At 34.1% G+C, this 20,367-nt stretch overlaps 3 protein-coding genes across 6 annotated transcripts; 1 reads left to right on the top strand and 2 right to left on the bottom strand.

The window, feature by feature from the left end:
- Nucleotides 1-531: 531 nt before the first annotated feature.
- LOC123193276 (mRNA-decapping enzyme subunit 2-like) lies at nt 532-7,715 on the bottom strand. 4 transcript variants are annotated; one of them, XR_006497042.1, is made up of 10 exons: nt 7,402-7,715; nt 6,600-6,751; nt 5,592-5,719; nt 4,808-4,903; nt 3,998-4,150; nt 3,672-3,775; nt 3,517-3,584; nt 2,286-2,624; nt 1,837-2,061; nt 532-1,556 (listed from the first exon to the last, which is right to left on the bottom strand). XR_006497042.1 is itself a non-coding variant. In XM_044606152.1 (8 exons), exons 1-8 carry the CDS (start codon nt 7,482-7,484, stop codon nt 2,440-2,442), a joined length of 969 nt encoding a protein of 322 aa, XP_044462087.1. In that variant the 5' UTR covers nt 7,485-7,715; the 3' UTR covers nt 2,093-2,439. The 4 variants fall into 4 exon arrangements, 1 of the variants encoding a protein (XP_044462087.1); XR_006497043.1 differs by having other exon boundaries at nt 1,976-2,061; XR_006497041.1 differs by lacking the exon at nt 532-1,556 and having other exon boundaries at nt 1,741-2,061.
- A 2,727-nt stretch (nt 7,716-10,442) lies between these two features.
- LOC123192917 lies at nt 10,443-13,769 on the top strand. Its single transcript, XM_044605623.1, has 3 exons — nt 10,443-10,681; nt 11,057-11,450; nt 13,339-13,769. The coding sequence occupies exons 1-3, from the start codon at nt 10,540-10,542 to the stop codon at nt 13,625-13,627; spliced, it is 825 nt and encodes a 274-aa protein (XP_044461558.1). The 5' UTR covers nt 10,443-10,539; the 3' UTR covers nt 13,628-13,769.
- A 622-nt stretch (nt 13,770-14,391) lies between these two features.
- Nucleotides 14,392-20,050, bottom strand: LOC123192916 (phosphomannomutase/phosphoglucomutase-like). Its single transcript, XM_044605622.1, is given in 19 exon segments — nt 14,392-14,593; nt 14,660-14,766; nt 14,849-14,926; nt 15,095-15,191; nt 15,273-15,427; nt 15,555-15,650; nt 16,494-16,555; nt 16,629-16,701; nt 16,796-16,877; nt 16,956-17,073; nt 17,149-17,209; nt 17,660-17,724; nt 17,861-18,097; nt 18,283-18,371; nt 18,808-18,860; nt 19,012-19,195; nt 19,494-19,557; nt 19,827-19,958; nt 19,961-20,050. Coding segments are annotated over 19 exon segments (1,845 nt in total). The 5' UTR covers nt 20,049-20,050; the 3' UTR covers nt 14,392-14,589.
- Nucleotides 20,051-20,367: the final 317 nt, after the last annotated feature.

The raw sequence follows: 20,367 nt of genomic DNA, 5'->3' as shown, positions 1-20,367 counted from the left end.
ATGAGTCACAAATTTATAATCATATCAATTACAACTAAAATTATAGTTAAAATCATATTGAAATCTCACCAAAAAAGTATAATTCTATTAAATCACACTATTCAAGTGTCATTTTGTCATATGAATCTACGCTATTTGAATATAATTCTACCTGAAATTACATTAATATAACTAATGCAATTTTAACTGTAATCCAATCAAAATAATATAATTTTAGTAAAATTTACTCTTTCTTCAACTTTAATATGTATTAGATAAAAGTTAGGTAAATATTATTTTTTTAATAAATATTAAATAATTATGAATAATAAAATTATTAATCACATAATAATATATTATTATTTATATATAAAATTATTATACCCAAAAATAATACACATTTCACCGCACTTTCCATAATAGTGCGTAACCGAAGGCCGGAAAATGAGATAATTATCCGAGGAAGATCATTAATTTTAGTTTTGTTTGAAGAAATCTCACTGTTTTTGCAACTCAAAAGTATCTCTCTGGCACGACTTTCCTTCTGTGGATTTTACATGAAGTTTTATTAAAACAAAAATTTAGCTCGCTGCAATGGGAACTCCGACTGAAAACATTCAGCCTTGCAAGAAAATGAAGACGATGGAAGGAACTCCTTTATCCGCTCTACCTTTTGATAAGTCTGGAGAAGGAAAATCTTCTAGAACCGCTCCTAAAGCAGGGTCACCACCTGAGCTATTCGCTCGAGAACAAAAGTGAGTTACAGTGGAAGTGAATCCTCTGTATCTGCGTTATCTCAAGGACCAAAAAATACTTGGATATCGGCGCCCATTTGGCAAGACGGTACTGGATCTCGTTACGTATGAGATTAATGTCGCTGAATTTCGTCGTTGTCTCAATCAGTGTTTCAGGAAGGCCCTTCCCATCCGATACTACAGTGACTACACCCATTCAACTCGGCGCCAGGCTGAAATCGAGGCAGAATCAACAGAAATCGCCGATCTGACGGCGGAGATCTGTATGTCCGCACTTTATGCTGAGCTTCGCCGTATCCCCAAGTAAGACGGCCGACACGGCACTCGTACGCCTCCGCTCCGAGTTATACTAAAGATGTCGAGATTCCTCTCCCTTTTGCTTTAGCAATTCAAGATGTTGGTACATTTGAGACGCAGAGTCTCGCAACCGATTTTGTTCTTGCGCTTACTTATCCAGAAGGCACACAGAATGAATGCCGCTCAAAGGCTAATTATTGCCTAACCGAATACCAATCGTACATCCCAACTCTTAAAGAGCTCGGCTTTCCATTGAAGTCTGTGGACACTGGTATTGAAGCTGGATCCCCGTGGTGGACGTAGAAAGTTGAGAACTGGCACCATACTTCTGACCTTGTTTGTATGCTCCCACCATCTCACTACTCAGATTTGAGTGCTACCTTCCGCACTGTCGTTCTCGTCCCGAAATCTGATCGTTGCGCAGACATTATTGAATTTCCGGAGAATATTGTTAATTATGCAACTCGAGTTCGAGAGATGAGGCCAAGCTCCGGCGTTCGTTCCTTCTTGCACTCTGTCACGGACCTAAAGAAGAATGGAGCTTGGTTCATTTTACATGGGAACACAGTACTACCATGGACAACAGAAGATTATGTAACCGAAAATTTTAATTATCCACTTTTGAGTTTGGCCAAAAGAATTGTTGCCACCCAAGGTTGGATGTAATTCCAAAGTGCCATCCATAAACTTTGAAAAATTTAAACACAGATTAGGGTTAAAACTATCCTTTACTAAAAAATTTAAAACAATTAAAATTTTATTACATATTTTTCTGTAGATTTAAAAATCTAATAATTCTCCCTACCTAAAGTTTGAAAAACAAATATTCCCCCTTAGGATCAGTAGTTTTCCCTTGCTACTCCTTCGGTGATTAGAGCTAGTCAACCTCCATACCTCTCTCTCCCAGATGATGATGAATAGTCAATGCAAAGATTTTGCTTTACCTGGGTAAGATTTTGAACATCACAGCATATTCATCTAGCTCCAGTCATGATCAGTTGACTGGATAAGATTTTGCTTTACCTGTTAACTGCAATTTACAAATGGCACAACACAGGTAATAGATAGCAAGATAGACCAACTTCAGTGTTGACCTAAATAATCAACAAAACTGAACAATCACTTCACAATCAACAAGGATCTGTTCAGAGTAATGTTAACGAGACTACATTCCTCGCTCTGTAACTAGCAGAATTATGAAAAATAAGGAAGCACCATTTTCACAAAGCATTTCTGTACAGAATATATACGCACCCAAACCTGATAATCTGACAAACATATACAGCTGGTACAGCCACCAATTCTCCATGAAAGATGGTCAACACTTTTCGGTAATACAGCTGGAACAGAAGAAACCAAAGCAGCTACATGAACTTGAAATTTACAAAGACAAAACCAAGTTTGACCTTTAAGTTGAGAAACCAGCTTCCATTGCTTGCAAGATAGCAGCAGTATCGAATCTAAAGTTCCTGAAGCTTTTGCCCGGGCCCGTGTCAAGAGGCTGAGAATGAGGTGAAGGTTTGGTTGATTGATTCTCCAGAATAATTGTGTTACTCCCATTTGAACTGCTCTTTGCTTTCCACACACACATCCCTTCACAAAATAGAAAAGTGACACATTTAATTATATTGTTTTAAAAAAAAAAAAAAAAAGCAAGCCAGCCAATTTTCTTGAAATGGCTAAAAGCAACTCTAAAATTCTTCTGAACATAAAATTGCATAGAGCCATCAGATTTTACTTATCAGCCAAGTAGAAGGTTGTACTGAATTCAAAACACGCATTAACCATGAAAACCATAAATTCATATAGCTTAGCATTTCAAATTTTAATCTTCTGTATTTGATCTCCTTTCTGACAAAAAGTAATATAGCCTCCTTCCAAATTTTAACCTTCTATATTTGGTTTCCAAGACACAGGAGAAGTGATCAGTAATCAGAACCCCAAAACAAGGTAGAGAGTTCAGAGCAGCTTTTGACAGGCTGCAAATTCACACCCTTCCTTATAATTCATCAGCAAATACACAATATTCCAACACTAGAACAGAAGCAATGATCTGTAATTTGAATTTTGAAGTTGCAGCAAAAATAAAACAATGACATCTGACAGTCTAACATAATTTTAGTAGCAAAGATGGACACAACTCTGCTTAGTTTTTTCAAATGAGCTAATACATGTACCCGAGGTATATGAGAGATAAATTTATAATTTGTTATACCATTATACAGTTTTCACCCTCAAGAAGATGAGAGATGCATTTACAACTTGTTATATTACAAAACAGTTTTTGCCATCTTTCCAATCCATGGCATAAAACCTAATATCAAAATTCTACAAAAAATATTAAGTGTTAACAAAACTAGTGAAACATTAGAACTGTCAAGAGAAAGCTTAGGTTCGAGCCTCTGCTATGTTTATGAAACCTTGATTTGAATTATTTACAAAAAAAATCCTACGAAAATCAAAATTTCTCAGGGAAAGGGGATACCTTTACGAGGCATATCAGGATTTGGAGAAATTGGGGGCTTATGTGCTGAAATCCATTCTTTCAAAGATCTGCACAAGGACATCATAAGCCTATGAAACAGCCAATTGCATTGACCTGTCTGAAAAGAAAAAAAGGTTGAATACCAGGATACCCACATCAAAAAAGGAGCCACCATGTAAAGCTTCAGACCAGTGATCCCATGGGATATCACATCTGCACTTGCAGGCTGAAGGTCATCAAGTCGGTGCCATGCAATTTCCTGCAAGTAACAGAAGGCATGCCTGTGAAGAAAGACTTCAAAGATTGGAAAAGAAAATGGATTACATGGTTAAAAAGAAGAAAAATAGTTCTATGTTAAGGAAAAAATCTGTACTATATAAATTTTTCTCAAGTTTTCAAGAAAGCCACTTAAAAAAAATAAAAATCTATTAAGATTGAAACTTTCAAATATTATAAATTAATTGATAAAAATACAGCATACACTGATCTCCTTTTTTGTTTGAGGGGCAAAGGCAGCATTATCTTTGACACCAGCAATTATGTAGAGCCGCACCCTCTGCTGTCCAAATATCACTTCAATGTAATCATCTTTATTAAGAAGCATTGATACATCAAAACCTGTTTCCTCCAGGACCTGCATATGCCGCAGTAAGTAGGTCAAACAATATTCAGAGTGCAGCAAGAGTGACCACAGGTTAAACCAAGACTGGCCCAAACCCTCCTCAAAAAGTCTTAACACTACAAATATGTGTGCTCCTGAAAAAAGCTTAAAACTGAAAGAATCATGTCTGTTTCCTCAAGTTAGAATCAGTCAATTTATCTATCAATTTATGAATATCCTGAATTGAGATTATACTCTCAACAAGTATAAACTGAGAGAACTTTCTATTATTAGAGGCTAGGTCATGGGACCATATTTTGGCTTCAGAATGTTCATCCAAAAAACTTTCTTTAATCAATTACAAGGAAAAAAAAAAACCTAATAATCAAGAAGGTGATATCAAAAACCTTTCTCTACAAAACCATCATCGGAGTTTGCACTATTGACGAAGGTGCCAATCTACAGTATTACATAAGACTCAGCTGAACATAAATACTAGGTCTATTATCTACAGAAAGAAGCATCAATCACCAATTTGAATAAAGAAATCAGTTTCCATTATGTACGTATTGGAAGTGTCTATAGCTTCAAGTATAGAAAAACTGATTTTAATATTTTGATGAGGATGCTAGAATACTTTATCAGACATAAGAGAGCACAACAAAAAACTGCCACAAGAGACTAGCTTACTTCGCGGACAGCACATGTATGATCTTCCTCATCTTTGTTTTTCTTTCCACGTGGAAAACTCCAGCTTGATCCTTTCCATCCCTTCACTAGTATGCACTGTCAAGTGCAGCACATAAAATATCAGGTAAAAATATAAACAGAACTTCAGTTTTGACTAGAAAACATTCTATACCCAAGTATTTTTACACAGTGGAAAATTTAAAACCCTCAATCATAGGAAAGTCCATATCCTCACAGAAAGAAACAATATTTGAGGTACTGTTTCACTGATAAGTCAATTCCCATTCAAAATCTATACTAAAAGAAAAGAACAACAGAGGTTCTAGAACAGGTAAGGATAAAGACTTTAATCTGCTAAGAATCAAATTTTTGGTCAGTGCAATAGTAGAAGAAGAGGTGTAAAGGGAAAAAAAGGCAAAGTTTTTGTAACATAGATGTAAATTAAATATCACCAATAATGCCACTTTCTTCTTTGTATTTCTAAGAATCTCCCTTGTCTTAATTGATGCATATTAAACTAATCAGTTATAAAAAAACAAATTTTCTGACATTGATGTCTAATACAACATTATCCTTCCTGACTTCTGGTAAATGAACATGCATGTAGGCAAGTGGACATTGTTCATAGTCAAAATCAAACATCTTAGGCACAACCACAGAACAGTAACAACATAAAGTATCGAATTCAAAAAAATCAGATTGGATGAGTATCAAAGATCACTTAACATTTAGGAGTCTTTGAACAAAAGTTGATAAAAACTGGCTTACTGACAAGAAACCTTACCCGTTCATAGGTTTCATCTAGAATGATTGCCCCAGTTACTGGAACTCGAACCTTGTATGAAGTGAAATCCTTGAATATGTCATCTATGTGAGCAACATAAGGTCTAAATACATCACAACTGTTAAAAACTGAGATATATTAAGGAAACAAAGGGTAACTTATTGAAGATATAGCAACACGAAGAAAATGGAAACAAGCACATGAAGGAGATCAGAACATGGTCAATCAGCAACAAAGATGATGACTCATGTCAAGAAATATATTACACTATTTAGATCTGGCTGCAACAATCTTTTTATAGCATACTGAATTCACGTGCAATGAGACCAATCCTTAATTAGCAAAAATATAATTTTTCCTCTTCAAATTAACAAAATTGCATGCAGAAAAACCATCTTAAGTGGCTTTATCTTGTCCTTATCTTGTGCTACTTTCAAATCCATTCTTTTCGATATGTAATTTCTTGACCATGAAATACTTTGTCTTTATCCACATGAAAATCAAACAGTCTATCATCAGTGGTAAAGTTGTTTTTAATTTTATTTGTTATTCCAAGAAACTGAAAGAAAATTTCACCCACTTGCTCAATTCTATAATACATATTTCTTTGGTGTTTTCCTTTTGAATCATCACTTCAAACTTAGTCAAAATCTGTGTCTAGTAACACCTGACAAGTATTCTACTATTCTTTATTATACTGTGACAAACCTTAAATATATAACACAAAATCTGGCCTTAAACTTCCAAACTTGTGCAACAGATAAAAGAAAGCAAAGAAGAGAAAGCATCAAAACAAGTAATCAAAAACATTTAAATGCAGAGGTCAGTGGTACATTATGTGATGACATCTGATGCTTAAACAACTTGCTTTTGTTTCTAGCTCATTATATGCTTACAAAAGTGAAAGTTGGTTGAAGATAATCGTGGAAAAGATACGGCATTAATGTGACAAATGAACATCAAATTATTAAAAATAAATTTGAAACAAAAACACATGGTAAAGGATACGTAATGAAGTGAATTCCTTCAAAGTAAATGACTTCAGCGATGGATTATTTTCTACTGAATTATCCTCATAGAACCAATGAGCATACTCCACGAGAAACAAAATCCTCTCAAATGATTGTTGATCTTCCTTTGGCACATTTAAGACAAAACGGCTGTAGCAAAATCATTTAGCCAAAAAGATTAGACATGAATAAAAAATAATTAAGTAAGAAAATAAAAAGAAAACAGAGCAGAGATAAACAAGTTTCTATATATACAATAATATAAGTGCATTGCAACAACAAAACTAAGATACCATTCTGATGATTATAGAGAAAAGACTATATGATGATCATCATGTCTTACTAATAATAAAGAGGTTAAAAAATTCACTGGCATAGCAAATCCAACAGATCCCCAACCTGTTCCAGTATTTTAAAGATTCTCAAGTGTTCATTTTACCATACAACACCCATAGAAAGAACTCAAATCAGGTAGTAGTTTTGAAGAATATTATCTTAAATGTGCAATTAAATATTACTAATTCACCGCTCTATCATTAGCCAAAGCTTCAACAACTTAGTTCCTTGCTTGTTATTCAAGATTTAGAATGCCTATTTAGCTTTAAGAGCTTATCATAAAATTTATCGTTATCAACACTATTCTAACGAATGATTAATTAAACAGCGCTATTTTATACACACTAAAACAGACAAACGAGAATAAATCAACATTAAACACTTTGGAAACGAAATTCTGTGTAAGGAAGCAGTCGATATGAGCTAATCAAAAGATGAAAGCGTGAAAGAAGAACATAAAATACCTGCAGAGATCGTCGAGAAGTTCTTGAGGAGGAAGGCCGCCGTTCTTATACGAGGCGCTGGAGGATCGATGGAGACCTGGCATCGCCTACAGGAAGAAACACCTTAAAATCGAAAATAAACGCTAAGGGATTTTGCTATTTTTGTCTGTATGTTTCTGTTATTTGCTTTGAAATTTGAAAATTTTGGAGGGTGAAGAGGGCAGAGAAGGCGCGTTTCTGTGAAATGAAGATCTGGGAGCAAGAGGAAGCAGCGCAACGATGCTTTTAACTTCGAGAGCCCCTTCTCTCTCCCATTTCTTATAATTTTGTATTTTATATCTGACCCGATTACTGATGAACCGGAATAAATCCAATACATAAGTGGCCTAAAATTGACTGAATATTTGCTGTAACGAGGTTTTTATTCTCAATAAAATAAAATTACGTACATTAATTTTATATATAAATAATGTTATATTATTTTAGAATTAATATTAATTTATTTTTTATTTTTAATTATCTAATATTACATTATATACTAACACTACACTTTTATTATATAATCTCATTTTTTTATTTATAACATATAGATTATGAATATTTTAATTATATTATTATCTTATTTGTAAAAAATATTTTAATTATATTGTTACTCATAGATAAAATATAAATTATTGATATTTTAATTATTATTATTATTATTATTTTATTTATAAAATACAAATCATAATCCTTTTTATTATAATTACTTTTACTTTTGCAAATGTAAATTACATATATTTATATTTGTTTTTTTAATTGATTTGCATATGCATATGCAAATTCAAAAAGCCCAAAGGACTATTTTCCACCAAGTATGTTGTTTTTTCAAGTTTCCTCCCGTTAACTTTGAAAATCTCATTTATTCACTTATGGCCAGTTAAAATTAACGGTTTAAAAGTAAAATCGTTATTTTATCTGTATTATTAAAAATAAACTTAAAATTTATTTTATTTTCTCCCCTAAACGCTAAAAACTAACAATTCCCCCAACCTAGGTTTTAAAAACAGCATTTTCCCTCTTAGGGTTTTCAATTTTTTGGAGTTAATTTTTCGACATCATTTCTTCCTCTTTGGTGACATCTAGGCAATATTTCTTCCTCTCCAGTGCGACCTCCTTCTGGCAGTTGTCTTAGGCACAGTCGTTGACGAAGACCAACACGCCCAAGATAATCGCCAGAAGGAGGTCGCGCCAAAGAGGAAGAGGGTTCACCTGAAGGTTGTCGAAGAGGAAGAAACAACGTTGGAAAACTAACTCTAAAAAATTGAAAACCCTAAGGGGGAAAATGTTGTTTTTTAAAACTTTGGTTGGGAAAAAATTGTTAGTTTTTAAAATGTTAGGAGGGAAAATAAGATAAAGTTTTCAGGGGTTAGAGTTTTGTTAATTTTAATAGTCCATGGGTGGGTAAATGAGATTTTCAAATTTAATGGGGAAAAACTTCGAAAAAGACCGCATACTTTAGGTGGGAAATAGTCTTTTGGCCATTCTAAAAATAATATAACCTTCAACATTGAAACATTCAAAAGATGATAATTCGGACATATGTTTGGTGATAGTATAACATCATACACGACTTGAATGATAATAATTTTTTCTTAACTTTAATATTAATTGAAGATAAAATGAACATTATTTTATGAGTCGACGGACCTAATTTAAAACATCAGAAAAGTCACAATTCTATGAGATCAAATTAAACATTAATGATATAGTTAAAAAAATCAACTAGTTTTAAAAATATATAAAATAATAGTTGTCCTATTAAAATAAAAAATGAATATAGTATATAATTTTTTCATATAACTTGTAATGTTTATGGTTAAAGACCCATCTTAGAAAAATTGAACCATTTTATATCTAGAATGTATTATACATTTATAAAGAAAATTGAAACACATAAGATATGGAACAAGAAGTTCCCTATTTCAAAGGTTTTTATAAAATCAGCCAACATTTCACTGTAATAATGGGGTGTCAGCTGTGATTGGGAGTTCACTTTGGGAAGATAATGGAAATTAACCCACAAACTCCATTAATGATCCATAAATGAAACGAAATACAATTTGTCTATGATACCAATTATGTGGTGCCGGCACCAAAGAAAATAATAATAATAATAAAATTTTTGCTCAGACAAGTACAAAATTTTAAGTTTAAAGTGTTAAAATAAGTTCATGGGGCTATTCCTTATCTAAATTTTAATATAAAAATAAATATATACTTATAAAAGTTTAAAACCTTAAATATTACTATAAATTAACTTACGTTAAAGTAAAATTATTATTTTATTATTAAACTTAAAAACCTTAAAAATTTATATAACTTATCACCTTAGTTTAAAAAATTAATAATTTCTTCTTATAATTAAATTTTTAAAAATTATATTTTTATCTTAGGGTTTTTTCTTCCATATCTGGCAATTAGATGTCATTCTCGTTGTCAGTCGACCTTTCTATCATTTTTTTTCTCTTGTCGTCAACATTTTTACTAGACCAATTTATCGGACGAAGATGAACCACTTTGTTAGATGAGTCGTTTTCGTCTCTTCATCTAAGAAATACGATTTGTTTTCATTTGACAAAATTGGTCTAGTGAAAATGTCAATAGTGGGAAAAGAAGATGGTGGGAAAACCAGTCGATGATGAGAATGGCATCAAATCATTAGAGAAGGAAGAAAAAACTACGAAGAAATACAGTTTTTCAAAATTTAATCATAAGAGAAATTATTAGTTTTTTAAATTAAGAAAAAAATAATATAAATTTTTAGGATTTTGAAGTTTAGTAGTAAAGTAATGATTTTATTTTTATCTCTAATATAAATTAATTTATGAGTAAGTATTTAAATTTTTAAAATTTTATGAATATACATTTATTTTTTATTAACATTTGGGTGGGACATAGGCTTTCGCCATTAAAACAAATATAAAAAATAAAAAAGGAACGGCGGCCCGCAAGTTAACAAAACAGTGGGCACAAAACACACGTGCATATACCGAGTATAAACAAGTCCACGTTCCCACAGTTTTGTTGTCATTGCAAACTAGAACTCAAAAAGAAACTCCACTCCCCCCTCCGATTGTCGTGCAGAGTTGAGAAAAAATCAAAAACTCTCCCATTAATATGCGAACCTTACCTTTGGGAGCCTCTTCTCTCCCCGTTAACAATCTTAATTTCAAGAAACAATCGACACACTCTTACTTTTTTTCTTCATCTTCCAGGATTTCTCTTTCTCATCAGACCTCTTCTTCTCCTTCCAAATTCGGTACTTCTCTTTTCTATCTTTATGATTTCCCAGTTAGCTTAATTTCTGCTTTGGATCTAATATTTCATCCATGAAGTTTAGATTTTCTCACTTTGTAGCTGCTGCATTAGTGGAACTCATATATTATTAGCTAGATTTATCATCTTTTCGTAATACCCAGAAAAATAAAGTTCATTCTATCTGAAGGGTCTATTTAGATATTTGTAAAGTTGTTGCTTTGATAGTCAAATGTTGGTATTCTGTATATTTCTGGATGTGGGTATTATTTTGATAATTATGTGTATTAGTGTCTAAATGGGGGTGCCCGGAGCACAAAAACTTCTCGTTTCGTCGTTGTCGTTAGACTTTGAATTGATTTGGCAATTTGGATCGCAGGAGTATGCAGAGCCAGTCAAGTGGTTGAACTATTTCCGACTGTGTCTCCTGAGATTGTTGTTAGGGAGGCAAGGTTGGAGGATTGTTGGGAAGTGGCAGAGACTCACTGCAGCTGCTTCTTCCCGGAATATTCATTTCCTTTAGATTTGGTGTTGCGCGTCGACAGGTTGTTGGCTATGCTATCCGGATTCACTGTGCAGCATGGTAGTAGGAGAATTTGTTTGGTAGCCGTTGACGGTAGCTCGGTTGATCAAACCTTTTTTGGAAGTGAAGATTTCAAAATTGGTGGTCTTGATAGAATATTCAGTCTGAATAGAGGTTATGTTACCGGGATATTGACAGTGGATACAGTGGCCGATTTTCTTCCAAGGAAAGGACCTCTTCGGCTGAGAAGGTAAGTTGATTATATACTCTAGGGATAGTACTTGGCAATCCGCAAGTTTGTTTCTTAGGTTATCTCTGCTAATCTTAGAAATTATCATAATTTTTAACTTGGTGCAAATTGTTAATGAAATGCGAATCATGCTGTCTGTGGTCTTAACACTGGGAATAATATTTCTTTTGGATTATGATAGCTACCTGGTTGACTTAAAAAAACAATTCCACCAATCTCACCACAAACGAACAATGACAGATTAATATGAACTCAAGAATCTGAAATATGATTATTAGACCAAGCTTCATAGTTCAACAATGTCCAGCAAGAACAACAGACAATAAAGAACTGGAAATGGACATAAGTAACATAAGAGGAAAGTAAATAACAAATTGCCCTGGCAGCTGGGTTGCCAGAATCCTTCACAAGGCTAACGCCTTTTTCGAAAACCTTTCAATTTAATCCATAATTTGCTTCTATCACATCTCCCTGTTTATAGTTGTGTTTCCCTCCGCCAGTACCCTTTTCATTCTCCATGTGTTCGTCTCCAATTGAATTTGCCACCTCAACATAAGGGCAAATTCCTCTGGTTGAGTCCCTATATCTCTTCTCATACACCTTCGAGCTTAACATATTACTGCATAAAAACTTACTCAGTTTACGGTTGTTAGAAGTAGTGTAATTATGATGGTATTAGATCACAAAATGTAGGGATTTTGGATTACAAACATGCATTAAGGTTAGTGGAATACAATTAAAAATTTTCTCAAAATCCTTTCCAAGATTAGGGTTAAGATGCAGATGCATACATGTTAACAAGGATGTTTAGAAACAATACTTGCATTGATGACTCTTTCGAGTCTATAAATCATTTCCACAAATCTCGCTAAGCGTAGAGGAGTTGCTAATTGCACACACGAAGGCATCAAAGACAACAAGAAGTGCCAAGAAGTCAAGGATTCTAAGACCAAGTGATAGCTTGAACGGCTAAGGTTATGTAAGGGAGGTTTGTATTTTGCGGCTAGGATTGTTAATTTTGTGTGTTTTTCTCTTCCTTAGTGGTGAGATACATGTTTTGCGTTAGGATGACATAAGTTACTTTATGTAGTAACTTAATGAGGACTTTAAACCCTAACATGCCCCTCATTAAACCTAACTTTAGAATTCTTAATTGGGTTTATTTTGAGAAACCATAAACCTTGTTAACATAAATAGCAAAGGAAGAAGTTCTGTGAATATATCTTATAGTACTCTTCAGATACGTTGATCATTGTCCATTTGTATATTGTATATATATTGTTGTGTAGATGATGCTTTATTTTGTGTCCTGCTTTTCATCAGTTCTTTATGTGCAACAAATCTGAATTCTGAAGAGTACTATAAGATATATTCATGAGACTTCTTCTTCATTGTCAGATTTGCTGTTTATGTAATCGTGTCGCTTCTCTGTCAATATAGTTTGCTGTATGTTCTTATTTGGTCTCAAAACGTGGATCAATGGTCCTTGTTCTATGTTCCGAATTAGGTCATAGTTTCTATATTTGAACCTGAACCCTTTTCAGCCACTTGATGGTGAAAAAGTGCCCAGATTGATGTCTATGTCTATAGTTCTGTACTTATTTGTCTGTTGATCTCATGATACACATTATTGAAAATGAAATAGATGAGATATACTTGCAGCGTCTTATTATTGTCCTATCAACAACTAAGTGAGAATGCTGGTGACGCCTGCATAGTGTTCGGAGATATCTCCAGCACTAAACAGATTTATATGAAAATGTTAGAAGTGGAACTTCTGAGGATCACTACTCACAACCTTCTGATATATCACTAAGATAGGCGAAAACTTCTGAGGGGTTAGACAGAAATTCTGACTTCGACATTGAAATGTTAATGTTGCTTTCAGGACTGGAATTGCGTACATATCCAATGTAGCAGTTCGGGAGAAATTTCGGAGGAAGGGAATAGCGAAAAGGCTGATTGCAAAAGCTGAGGCAATAGCCAGGACCTGGGGCTGCCGAGCAATAGCACTGCACTGTGATTTGAACAACCCTGGTGCGACAAAGCTATACAAAGGCCAGGGTTTCAAAAGTATTAAGGTTCCGGAAGGAGCGAACTGGCCTCTGCCAAGGACCTCTCCAGATATCAAGTTCAGCTTCATGATGAAGCTTCTAAACTCCCCTTCCCCTGCTTAGCTTTTTAGGAAACACCAAAGCCATTATTTATGAGAGAAAAATGAAGAAAAAGAAATGGAAATGTAGAAATTTAAACTAGTTTCTTGTATATATTTTTGTAAATTTGATGGTATTATGTCAGGATTATAATTCTTGTCTTCAATTCATAAGATAGTTTTTATTATAGAAAAAGAATTTAGTTTCAAAAAAAAAAAATAGTGAGACATTTTAGTTTTGAGGGCAGCCACTTTAGTTAATTATAATAGGTCATACCATCTCGAATGACCAACCCCAAACTCTTCAAATTGTCTAAAATGAGATTTTTTGGACTCTTCGGTTTGGATTATTTTTTAACCCCTATTAACAAAATGATTTTTATTTTATTATGTTTTTATGTTTTATTATTTTGTTTTAATCGAATAAGCACTTGCAGGTATATCCCCTACTTCTTGTGCAATAGGTGACACTTATGTAAAGCTCTTTAAATTTCTGAAAAATATTTCTCGAACTTTTTTGGTGATAAAATGATTTTTGAAAATTTCTATCATTATTATCGTTATCATTTATCCCAGTTTAAATTGCTTTGTTTGTCAACGTCGCCCATGAGAATTTCAGAAGATTTACCATGTTCTCGGGCTTTTTTTTCTTCCGTTACAATCTTTCGGCTGCTGCTGCTTTCAAGTACTCAGATATTGACTGAGTAGTCGTTCCATATATTTTTGAACAATGCTACGCGTACTTGTTTTTGAGTAACCTCCAGCACATGGGCAGCCAAAAGCAAACGATTAAGAGGAAATCTGACTATAGCTGTGGCTGCAGATTTCATATGCATCTGGTTGCAAGTTAATAGACTTCAAATTGTACATCAAACACAATACTGCAAATGTATTATTATGTTACTCATCTCTCTGCATCTGAACCTGGGAAATTCGGTGCCTTCCCACTAAGAGTTTACAAAAGTTGTGCCACGCATCATCTCCAAATTACCTGCCACCATAGTTGTGAATCAGCCACACTGACATTCAAGGGTAGTCATTCTGCAGTACCACTTACGATGCTTGGATGAATTTGTCTAAGGCAGATGTCTCCAAAGCTTGGAACTCCTTAACGGCAGCAGACACAGCAAGTCCAAGTTTCACAGCCTCTTCACAGCTAGTTGCCTACAGTTTTTGTGGTTTTATGTTAGTTTCGACCTTGCAAATGATTGCATAATTTCTGCATTATTGGATAGTACTTTTCTACCTCGATGTTAAGGGGAAGAACAGGGTCGTGAAGAGAGAGTCTTAGAAGAAACCATCCACCAAAACCAGAAACTCTAACCTGTTTACATGAAAAATAAGAAAAAATTAGTAATTTGTTGGAATATATTAGAAGAAAAAGATTCGGATTTATTGGCAATACAGTACACTCAATTAGTTAAGGTGACATATATGAATGCTTCAAATACAGTCTGCATAACATTGTTTCTAACAGTCAATTCAAACTTACCCCTTCATAGTTAATAGGAGCTTTCTGAAGCTTTGGATCAGAATCTATACAGTTCTCTAAATGTTTCAACGCAGCCTCCCCATAATCACGGAAAGATCTGCAAATACCAATTTATCATACAATTCGAGTGCAATGACAAATGAACAACCATTAATACAGAACATATACAGCAACATACCCTCCTTTAAGATCTGGACGATTTTCATCAATTTTCAGTCTCAATTCCACAGCAAATCCAGGTTCTTCAAGACCCTCTACCAAATCAGTCAAAACTTTGCTACCACCACCAACTCCAGCAGCTCTGGCTGAAGCAAGTTTATTTAAGAGTTTAACCTGCATTCACAACATTGAAATCAGTGAAGAAATTCATACCCAGCCACATAGGTTACTTTATTAATTCATGAATAACTACTTTAACATGATAAAACACCCGAACCAAAATATTGCCTTAAAAGCATACCATGAGATATGCCCCATCATCAAGCCAGTGATTTTCCTTGAGAGCTCCATGGCCACTGGTTTCAATAGCCAGATGTGTTTCCTCTCCAATAGAATTCTGTCAGTGTTTTGCTATTAGTTAGTTTCAAATATCTAAAAAAATGAAACAAAATAAAATTGACTAAACAACTTGTCATGCAGGTTATAATCTCCAATAAGAATCACTAAAGTATCAAATGTTGTCATAGCAAAACAGCCTGATGTCAACAACTAGATATTTCATAATTGAGTGAAAAGAATTGCATGTTCAGAACGCTATTATCTGGGTTTTCAGTTAGATAACTTCAGCTAAACTTTATATGGATACTTCTACTACTATATTTTTTCTTTTACCACACCCCTCTCCACCTCCCAAGCGACAAAGCACAAACTAAATTTAATTCCTCGAGACTATCATGAGCAGGATCAATCTCTAGATCTCTTACTCTGCAACAAGAGATATTATTAGTTAGCTATTCCCTGAGGGCTGAAAAAAAATGTAAGATATAATGTAGGCACCATGTTATGTAAACCCAGTTGAAGCATTGACAGATCTAAGATTTCTCTCATCTAACACCTTCTTACATTGCTATAATTAATTTTTTTGTTTTCTGTTTTGATAGGAAACATTGAAATGTATATAAATGTGAAAAGAAAAAAAATAGATAGTGGATCCAAAATCTACTACTATGGAATTAGCCCATCCAAAAAGGGGCTAAAAGCTTTACATAGAGTACCATGAACCTGTGCAAAAACAAACCCAATAGTGCTATGGTATGGACAAATCTTAAAAACAAGAATCATCTCACTAACCCTAACCAAGTAAGATGGATAAAGGAAAAAATGTGTCCTCAAAGTCTTTTGAGACAAAAGTATTTGTAACTAACCAACCCAAAACAAGATAAGCCAAAACCCATCTTACCAAACGAACAGCTTCATCAATGACATTTTTATACCCTCTTTTGAACTGATGGTGCTTTCCTCCTATAGAAATCTCACATCATTAGCACATTCATTACAGAAAATAAGCATGAAACTACCTCATTTTGCATTATACCAAGTTTCTTTTCAATGAAAGTTGTCAGCCCATCTGAAGTCACACTATCTGTAACAATAGTTGTTCCTGGATGCTGAACGAAGAAACAAAAGGACCAAATGGGTAAGATTACAAAAAAGTTCATGTGTAGGAAAAAAGATAAATATGCTAGAATGAGAAAATCTTACTTCCTCAAGAACAATGGCAGACATAAGGGCTATTAGACAATTCCTGTTAAATTCGTGACCAGTTGAGTCCACAGCAGCAGATCTTTCAAAAGAGCATCAAAAACTAATAATTGAAGATATTAGGTTTTAAAACTAGAGAAAAATTAAAAAAAAAAAATTCCTGTCAACATCAGTGTCAAAGATGATCCCTAAGTCAGCTTTGTTATCAAGGACTGCCTGAATGATAGCTTTCATTGCTACCTTATCCTCTGGGTTGGGAATATGATTAGGAAACAAACCTTATTTTTGTGAAAAATTTCATTCAAAATTCCAATATCAAAGCCCAACTAGAAATTTCAAGAATTATATATTACCATCAGGCTCCAAGAACTGACTGCCAGAAGTTATAGCACCCAGAGGCTCAAGAACCTTAGCCTGACAGACCATAAAAAAATTCCAGTATCAAGAAGTGGTATTGATGCAACTCCACAATTCCTAAGAGCATAAAACACTTCATTCAAAATAACATGCATTCACATTATTAAACCAAAAGTCCAAGGTGCTTATGTTAGTAACAGATTTCTTTACTAATGCTCTAGACATCAGATGACCAGAGATCTCTAGCAGAACTTTGCTATATTCCCAAATTCCACAATCTTGGAGATTCTAATGAAAAGCTCTTTAGATGTTTCTACAGGAAATGAGACCATATGGAAACAAATATGAAAGTAATTAAAGCTCTCATAACGGAAATGAAACACTATCCCTACATTCTAATATTTTGGAAACAAATACGAGAGAAACTATAGCTTTATTGATAGAAACTAAGCACTGACACTACAATATAATATTTCAATCCCAAAATAAGATTAAAATAATACTTACAGCAAAAAATCCCCCTGCTCCATTTCCTGCATCAACAACAATATGGAATCCCTCCAACGGCTTCTCTACAATTGTCAAAACCAAACAGCAAGTAGCAAAATAAATAAACCACCATGGAAAGCAAAGTCAAAATAAGTACTAGTGATAGCAGCAGATACATAACATATGCAAAAGATTGTACTAGTAGTAAGCTATCATTACCTATATTTCCAGCAGCTTTGCGGACAGCCTTTACCAGATCAGATGCATACACCGACATGTAATCAACTTTCTTAACAGATGTGGAGGCTTTCTTCTGTGAATTCAATAAACCTTCTTCAGTAAAATTACTGTATATATGTGCAGCACGCTCCAGGATGTCTCTGATATCAGCTTTCCCAAGCCCTCCAGCATTTGTGAAGAATTTGAACCCATTTCAGTTGTAAGGCAGATGACTAGCTGCTCACAAGATTAAAAGTTTCAAGAGGTGAAAACTTTCACCTAATCTTAAAACGATATATCTTCCAACACCACCAAAAAAAAAAATTACTTAAATCTCTGGCCATGGAAACCTTTGGGAAAATTTTGCACATGTCTACTCTTAAGATTAAACGCTCTAAGCTAATTGAAGCATAATACTCTACCTGTAATCATAATAGCCCCATCAACTGGACATATAAATGCATCATCTTCCGTGAGCGTGCTATAAAACATTGCTGGTGTAGATGCTAAACTACAAAGGGCAAATAGCAATATTAAAGATGACCAATTACAAGTATTCATTATGGAAGCAAGTGTGTAGATGATACTAAATACTAAATGCATAGTATATATACTATATATATGCAAGACAAGGAAAAGATAAATCCATATAAGAAATGGCTTGATCAACAGAAGTGCAGCATTTCATCAGATGATAATAAAAGCAAAAACTTAGCATCGCTAATCGACGCAATACAGTCCGCCATTTCATATCCAAGACAAAATGTAAGCCTCTACAGTTACAGCAATTTGCATCGATTCAATTGAGAACCTGTTTACAGCCAATTACGCAAAATAAGCCTGCCTCAACATTTACCAGACATATACTTCACTAGAAAATATCTACCACCATTAACATCATCCGACAGGGCAAAGAATGTAACAAACATTTGAAAAATATGACCTACCCATATTGAACAACATCCAGACCAGCATCAGCAATGCCTTGTGAAACTGCATCCTGAAATCAGTAAGGAAATTAGCACAGCATAGGCTTCCTGGAGAAAGCTGCTCCAATAATTTGGTTGCGATCAAGTAAAAGAGAAAATTCCAACTACTCACTAGAATTGCACGAGACTCAAACTTAATTTTACAAGGAAATAAAAGACTACCTGTAACATTTGTGCAGATATGCGAGAATCATGACCAACTGAAATACACAAATGTTGGGAGGCATCAGCCATTTTCTTGTCCAATAACCATGCAGCAAAAGCAGCTGCTATTGCTTCTGTAACTGGTTCAGTGAGAGTAATAGGTTCTCCCTCAACACCAGCAACAGCAACACCACGAATATCACTGAATTCCCATGAAAAAAATCAGCAGGAACATTCTATAATCAACATGGCCTGAAATGAATTTTATAAACCCGAGTATATTTTTACAACATTTTCTTTGAGATCGGAACATTCAGGGAGTAGTTGAAAATCAATGCAGAGATTACATTAAAACATAAAACTAATAATCGATTAGACATCATTACTAATGAGGGAAAAGAAAAAAAGGACTATAGCAGCATATGTGAACTGATCACAGGAACTGCCAAATAAGACAGCAGTAGACATAAATTCATGCTATAATGGGAAGGATTCTTCACCTGCCATTTTGAAGTCTAAGAAAATCAACTTTGTCAAGTGCTGGTGCTGCAGTAGTAGATGAAGCTGCAACAAAATCCCAAAAAGAATTTCATAAGAAGGTGCAACAAGTTATATATCTGTAAAAGTTGCTTGATAGTAAATCAAAGTTGTCAATATCATCCCACAAACAGAACAATTATCCCATATTAACAAAACAAAACACACTTCGATTCTTAAACACACATAAAGTTTGATGCATATTGATGATGGCAGAAATATTTAATATTCATTTTATGGTCAAATGCAATCATTGCATTTGATATCAACCTGGGTGGTGAGAGTCTAGAACGGACCATTGCAGTAAACAGTTCCTCGGTTACTAAAACCACTCTGGTATTTGGATGGGTTGCGCATTTGCATGGAAGACATGGCAGTCCATGCCAACTTCCCTCGTTGAAAGGGAAGTAAGTTGCACAAACAAGGGCACAACAGTCCCTTCGGTATTGGGTCCTGAACTTCCAATTCTTTTGGTAGGTCTGTGCTACAAAAACATTTTGAACAATCTTCCCTGACATTGCTGCATAAGAATTTAAACCTTCATCAGATTCACCGTCTAACATTGGTCAATCAAACTTCTAGAATCACTAAAGTCATTTCTACCGCAGAAAACCCTTGATTTCTCTTTTCTTTCTCCAGTTGATCATTTCAGACTAAACTTAACAATAGCTGAATGGTAAACTACAAATATTATTACTAGAACATTAATATTAATCATTGAAAATTACTGAATACTTGATATACATTAATGGTTTCCATTCAGGAATATATAACAACTAAAAAGCAAGTGATGAAAATTAATAAATAAATATGATACTGAAATTAGTTATTGTAGAT

The sequence above is a fragment of the Mangifera indica genome, chromosome 12 (genome assembly GCF_011075055.1).
Source record: "Mangifera indica cultivar Alphonso chromosome 12, CATAS_Mindica_2.1, whole genome shotgun sequence".
In the NCBI taxonomy this organism is placed as follows: Eukaryota; Viridiplantae; Streptophyta; class Magnoliopsida; order Sapindales; family Anacardiaceae; genus Mangifera; species Mangifera indica.
Note: the sequence above shows the minus strand (reverse complement) of the source record. Positions and strands in the feature narration are given on the sequence as shown.

Bases quoted from the DNA above. Each gene is read 5' to 3' on its own strand.
- LOC123193276 (XM_044606152.1), bottom strand. From the start codon at position 7,484: ATGCCAGGTCTCCATCGATCCTCCAGCGCCTCGTATAAGAACGGCGGC. The intron at 3,776-3,997 runs GTATGCTGTATT...TGTTACTTGCAG, and splicing joins AAACAAAAAAGGAGATCAGT to GAAATTGCATGGCACCGACT. The intron at 3,585-3,671 runs GTGGGTATCCTG...GTCCTTGTGCAG, and splicing joins ATGGTGGCTCCTTTTTTGAT to ATCTTTGAAAGAATGGATTT.
- LOC123192917 (XM_044605623.1), top strand. From the start codon at position 10,540: ATGCGAACCTTACCTTTGGGAGCCTCTTCTCTCCCCGTTAACAATCTT. The intron at 10,682-11,056 runs GTACTTCTCTTT...TTTGGATCGCAG, and splicing joins TTCTTCTCCTTCCAAATTCG to GAGTATGCAGAGCCAGTCAA. The intron at 11,451-13,338 runs GTAAGTTGATTA...TGTTGCTTTCAG, and splicing joins GGACCTCTTCGGCTGAGAAG to GACTGGAATTGCGTACATAT.